The sequence below is a fragment of the Elgaria multicarinata genome, chromosome 2 (assembly GCF_023053635.1).
Source record: "Elgaria multicarinata webbii isolate HBS135686 ecotype San Diego chromosome 2, rElgMul1.1.pri, whole genome shotgun sequence".
Classification (NCBI taxonomy): Eukaryota; Metazoa; Chordata; class Lepidosauria; order Squamata; family Anguidae; genus Elgaria; species Elgaria multicarinata.
In genome coordinates this window covers 172,628,824-172,635,403 of record NC_086172.1, presented here as the reverse complement: position 1 = coordinate 172,635,403, position 6,580 = coordinate 172,628,824, and the positions used below count along the sequence as shown (strand labels likewise).

The 6,580-nt window shown below is 44.9% G+C and overlaps 1 protein-coding gene across 1 annotated transcript in view; it reads right to left on the bottom strand.

Annotated features, from left to right (window-relative positions):
• Nucleotides 1-5,227: 5,227 nt before the first annotated feature.
• The window catches only part of KCNH5 (potassium voltage-gated channel subfamily H member 5), a 231,592-nt gene continuing 230,239 nt past the window's right edge, over nucleotides 5,228-6,580 (bottom strand). Inside the window, exon 11 of the mRNA XM_063118135.1 lies at nucleotides 5,228-6,175. Coding sequence (XP_062974205.1) covers nucleotides 5,228-6,175 — 948 coding nt within the window. The remainder of the gene's footprint in view (nucleotides 6,176-6,580) is intronic.

Below are 6,580 nucleotides of genomic sequence, written 5' to 3'. Positions count from 1 at the left end.
CATGGGGCATGGCTAGACGAGGGGGGTGGAGGGGAATTATCTCACGATATGATGATTGCGAGATCGTCCCCCTCGTCTACACACGGTGCGCGATGTCCCAGGAAGAAGAGGATGTGGAGCCCACCATTTTTTAAAAAAGAAACAGGACCTAGAGTGCACCCTGGGTTTTGATTTTGCAGTGGAAACGTACTTTTCACAAACCTGGAACCTTTTGTCAAATAATTGGGTGGGCTATATTAAAAAACACACACTCTCTCTCAACTCATGAATGAAAGGTGACACTTGTGCAATTCCATTTCATGTGCCAATGTCAAGAGCAACTATCTGGCATTATGTATCCCTCGAACAAAATATTGTGTTTTGCATGATCAGAAAATATGTTCCTGCAATGAAGGGACTGCTGTGAAAGAAGTAAGAACTGTGAATTTATTGTTCTGGCATGGATTAAGGTTTTGAAGTGCTTCTTATAATTAATCTTGAAATCTTTACAACAGCCCTTTAAGGTAGGCCAATAATATTATCCCTTGATGGCTGATGATAACTTGCCAGTGGCCAACAGAGAAACTTCATGCCTCACAGTTAGAATCATAGAATCACAGAATCATAGTGTTGGAAGGGGACCATGAGGCCATCAAGTCCAACCTCCTGCTCAATGCAGGAATCCACCCTAAAGCATCCCTGACAGATGGTTGTCCAGCTGCCTCTTGAAGGCCTCTAGTGTGGGAGAGCTCACCACCTCCCTAGGTAACTGGTTCCATTGTCGTACTGCTCTAACAGTCAGAAAGATTTTCCTGATGTTCACACTTAACCATTCCACTACACCTGCTCTTAATGAGTGTGTGTGTGTGATTTCCAGTTAAATGGAAAGGCTGTGCAGTTGGTGAGCCAAGACCAATATGGTAGGAGGTGCAAACAATCCCTAAATAGATGTTGCTCATGAAGACCCTGGTACTCATCTCGAAATTGCAGAAACAGCAGAATTGGAGCTGTGTATAGGCAAACAGTGACCACTGCATTCTGGCTTACCATCAGCATTGGGTCCTAGTTTTATTTATTTATTGCTTTTCTATACCGCCCAATAGCCAAAGTTGCACTGGGGGAGGGGCTGCACCCCCTGCTTCCTAGGAATGACATTGACATCAACCTGACCCATTCATTGGCCAGAGAAAGACTAGCTGCAGAGGGTTCCCGTCTCCAGCTGCCTGTTGCCCTGGAATTGCAGGCGTAAGGCGAAAGAACGTTCTGACCCCATCCATCGGCCAAAGGAACAAGAGCCACCAATTGCTATTCCAGTGAGGACATCATCCAGGGAAGATCAGCCTAGACAGAAGTGCAATTTAATACCCGCTTACATCACACCACGATGTCCAGGCTAGGGATGTCGGAGGACTCCATTTGCTGGGTGAAGCTAGGGATGATGCCAGAGAAATCTGCAACCAAACCAAATGAGGTTGGATTTTTATGAATCCAACCCATGGATTCTACAGCCTTTCCCCCTGTTGGATTGATTCTGTGGAATTGTGGGCCATTTTTCCAACCTTTGGGAATTTTGTGCTAATTTCATCATAGAAAAATATGCACTTTTTTAAAAAAAAACAGCCAAAAATGCACATTTCCCCCATAGGCTAAAGAGTGAAAAACTGCGTTTGGAGGGAATTTGCACATTTGGGGGAATTTGCGCAATTTACACATGTGAATTTGCGCAAATTCAGACCCTTAAAAAAAATCCAATTTGTCAAAGGGTGGATGACGGAATGAAAGGTGCATGGCAATCCATGAAACACAGATGGACTTTACACAATCTGTACCTCTGTAGGTGAAGCTCACTAAGGCCACAGCTAGACCTAAGGTTTATTCTGGGATCGTCCAGGGTCCGCCCCTGCCTGAGCACTGGATCCCCTGTGTGTCACCTAGATGAACAGGTTTGACCCCTGGACGATCCAGGGAGAAACCTTAGGTCTAGCTATGGCCCAAGATTTCACCAGCTCAACCCCCCAGACTTCCCCACGGATTTTCCAGATTTTGTTTGTTTGTAAATAGAAATGTATGCAGTTGCAATTTGTGCAATTTTCTATTTTCCAAAACAACAACAACAACAACAACAACAAACCAACCTCAAGGATTTGGGGGAAAAACCACGGCTCAGGTCATGAATTCAAGTGGAGTCAGGCAGGCAGTGCGGATTTGCCAGGCCCCAAAAGGGCTGTTTTTTTAAACGACGGACATCCCTGGATCAGGACTTAAATTCCTGATCGACTTCTTTTTCCTTTTCCCTCCATTCGCTCTCTCCCTTGTGTGTCTTGTCTTTTTAGTTTGTATGCCTGATGTAAGCAGGCCCTGTTTCTCTTTTTTGAACTGAAGTGAGCCACGCGGCAGACAAAGATGGTCGGATAAGTGGAATGAAAATGCAGCACCGAAATGAATGAAATAAATAACAAGCAAGGGCTAGATGACTTGGAGTAGACCAGCCTTCCCCAACCTGGTGTCCTCTAGATGTCCTAGACTACAACTCCCAGGATGTCTGACCGTTGGCCATGCTGGCTGGGGCTGATGGGTTTGGAAATCCAAACTATCCAAAGGGTTGGGGGAGGCTGAAGAAGGCAAGACTGGGCTAGATGAACAGTGGGTCTCAGCTGGTGTAAGGCAGCTGCTTAGAGGGGGTAATGCATGGGATATAGGGCAGCTACTTCTTGTCAAAAGAGAGGACATGCACCACCAAAAAAGAGGACAACAATTGCATAAAAAGTCCATATGGTAATATATACGTATAGATGCAAATTAAGAAATGATAGTTAGAATTTAAATAGAAACACACTACATCTCACCATACCGATGTCAGCGGGTTGGTGAATCCACTCTGCATTTTGGACAGAGCCAGTCACCTTGGACAGCTCCTTTGGTGTTCTGAAACCCAGAGTGGATCCACTGACATCAGACCCACCAGCCTCCACTGCACCATACTGTGGAAGCCTGTGACCAGGTGACCTGTCTCTGCCCAGGTGCTAAATGTTGATGGGGAACGGTTCCTATGGTTCTTTATTTTTTAACTGGAATTAAGACAGGCCAGCCCATCAACTAGAGGCCACGTTCAAATAGAGGACTGCCCTCTCAAAAAGCAGACACATGGCCACCCCACACAATACCCCATTGCAGAACAAAGCCTTCTTCCCCCTCAGTGCAATCTTGTAACCATTTGGTACAGGAGATTCACCTGTAGAGATGTGATTGCTAGATCTTAGTGATGAAGTGACCCAGATACACCCAGGCTGGGTATTGCAATGTGCGTCTATTCAATGTTATTCTAACAATAGAGCATAAATTGCTTTGAGAAGGAAACCTCCCCCCCTCCCGCACAACACGATTTTGAGACATATAACACCAGTTCAGAAGTATCTTGGGGATCTGTGTGAGTTCCTTTCCATAAAATATATAGGTACACATAAGGACCTATTATTACCTTTCCTTCAGGATATTGAAGATCAGAAGAACGAATATCATTCATGCAGAGAAAATTGCCAATATTGATTTCCAGTGCTCCCTTCCTACTGTGTTAATCACGGTTTAAAACAGAGGGATACATAAACATACACACACACATTCCTCTAGGTATGTCTATACACACTAGGGCTCTGCTTCACCTCAGTCCTGAATCCCGAATCCGAAGCGGACTGATTTGGCCCACCTCAGCCCGAATGTGGTTCAGATTGTGTTGCCTCAGCCCAAAGCAGCCGATCTACTTCGGGCCAATTCAGCCCAATGCCCAGCCCCTGCCCCTCACCCACCCATGGGGCTTACTTGAGGCCTCCACATATGCTAGCAAACCACCCTGCCTTTGCTCCGGTCTGCCGTAGTTTACAATACTAAATCTAGGGCAGTCCAGAGAGGAGGCTGGGTGGCTTGTCGGGTAAGTCCCATGGGTTGGCGGGCAATCGAGGGGTGGGGGTGGCTGGAGCGAGTGGGGGTAGCAGCTGTAGGGGAGTCCAATGGACCCCCACTCACCCTCACACCCAGAAACTGCAGCCATCCCCCCAGCTTCAGCTTTGGAACTGAAGCTGAAGCGAGGTGGCCCAGGACTGAGGCACCCCAAGTCAAATTGGGGCCAATTTGGAAGCCCCGAATTGGCCTCTGAGCTGAATGGGGTGGGTACTGTGCATAGCCCTAATACACACACACACACACACACACACACACACACACACACACACACACACACACCATTTCTTATACTATAAAAGAAGGCTAAGTGAAGAACATGGACATTTTCTGGACATCCATTATTTAAATCCATGGAAGAGAATCAAGCGGTCATGGGTAAAATATAGGCCCAATCCAGTTCACAGCTAACCAACACAGCCAGCATAGGCAAAATGTCTATCATTATGACGGACAGGGCAGAAGGAGAGAGAGATGCAGCAGGCCCTAACAGCACTGTCTAAAGCAAGGGCCAGAACACCTCCCAATTATTTCCAAGAATGCTGTCCATTTACTTTGCCCCATAGAACACAAGAGAACCATTGACATACCTGCCCATCTTCCACCACCCCCTTTTCGGACTGTCGGCCCCACTGGAGTGTGACAAACTCAGGAATTCTTTGTTTCCTATTCTTGGTATCCTCATATATGTATATGGAAGGAATGCCTAACAAGTCTAGCCCTTCAGTGAGTTAATATGGTATTAGATGGTACCAATCCAAAATGTTTCCCCATACCAGGCATATAGATGATGATGATAATGATGATTATGATGATGATAATGATGATGATGACCAAAAAAATTGAAAATACAGTTCATGAAAAGGCTAAGATGAATAAAATCTGGGTCCCTGATATGTTTTTAAATAGCACATTGCCATCTCTCTTTTTTTAAAATAAAAATCATCCTTTTATTTTATAATAGAGATTATAAATAAATTGAAAGTGTGCATGCAGTCAACTGCATATTATACAAGCAATATCTATGTTAATAACTGTTTTCTTTGGCAGACCAGGATCCAGCTGGACATGCAATATTTACATATCAAAATCCATTTTTTGTGTGTGTTCAAGTCATATTGAATGCAAGTGAAAATATATATGTTTTTATATATATATATATATAATTTACTTTATATATTATATACACATACACACATACATATATACACGGGTGTATGTCTGCGTGTGTGTGCATGCCCAATTCGCAGTATACACTTAGTATACAAAGAGGGTGGGGGGAAATAGGAGTATATTAAAAGTGGATTTCATCTTTTTCCGATTCGGGTGATACTGGCCTTGAAACGCTAAAAATATCCTGACAAGGTATTTGGGATGGTAGCTGTGGAGGTAAATGGGATTTTGGAGAAGGTGTCTGCGAGGGGTTTTTTTCAGACAATATTTTTAAAATCTCTGCCACTTGCTTCTCCAGGACGGCCATCCTGCTGCTTAGCAGCTGGATGTCTTCTTTGAGTTCGTGTTTGACCTCCTGGAGGGTAGTTTGTAAGGCCTGTTCAGGGATAGGGTAAAAAGGGTGTTTTGCATCCGCTTGAATGGGGCTGTGTTCCAGGGGGCTGCGGTTTTCACCAGCTTTGTCCAAACGAAGGTCACTTTTAGTGATTCCACTGTCACAAGAGTCCGTTTTCCTCAGTGGGTTTTTAGTTACGCCGTTCTCCAAATCGACACTCTTGGGGTCATCAGACAATAATCCCATGGACTCCGCCTTTGTGACGTTGTTCCAGTCTTCCTTCTTCTCCTCTTGGCCGGCCATGTTATTCTTTAGCCGTAGCCAACCTTTCCCATTCCCGTTTTTCATCCTCACGGGGCTGGTAACCTTGAGGCATTTGGGGTCACTGTTGCCATTTGGTTTGAGCTCCATGGCATCCCTGTTGTTCTGTTTGATGGCCTCGTTGGTTTTCACGTAGGACAGCGATGTCTGGATGGGCGTGATCTGAGACACAGTGACCACACTTGTGCCGGTGATGGCAGCCCCATTTTGCATGGTCCGGGTGTCCACCTGGAGGGTGTTCCTCTCTGGGTCAATGATTGTAGTGCCTTGGTTCCTCATTTCCTTCTGCTGCTTGAATTTCTGGAAGAGTTTTCTTACGGGGTGGTCCACGGGGATGCTCAAAGTCACTTCATTCTTCTGTCGCAGGCGTTCCTCCTCTTCTTTTTTGACGTCACTGATTTTTCGGAAAATAATCTGCAAAGGAGAAAAAGAAACAAGTGAACTTTTCTTGGGGTCTGGATTGGAAAATACATACTCGGTGTGACCAAATATTATTGGCTTTGTGAGGATAACATCTCCCTTTTCCTTTTTCGCAATTTTCTCTGCAAGTGAATTCAAAAGTAATTGACCAGGGCAAGTGCAGGACGAAGGACACAGCTATCTAAATTCAATTTATCCATTATTTACAGCTGTACAACTATCCACCCTTATATATTTCAGAGTCATTCATTATGCTACAATATTTCCCATGGGGACCAGTTAGAGCATATTTCACGTAGTGCTGGAAATTACAGAAATACAAAGCAAAGACTATTTATGATCCATTTCCTTGAGGCAAAACCCAACGAAGGGAGCAGAGGAGAGATGGGGCGAAATGCT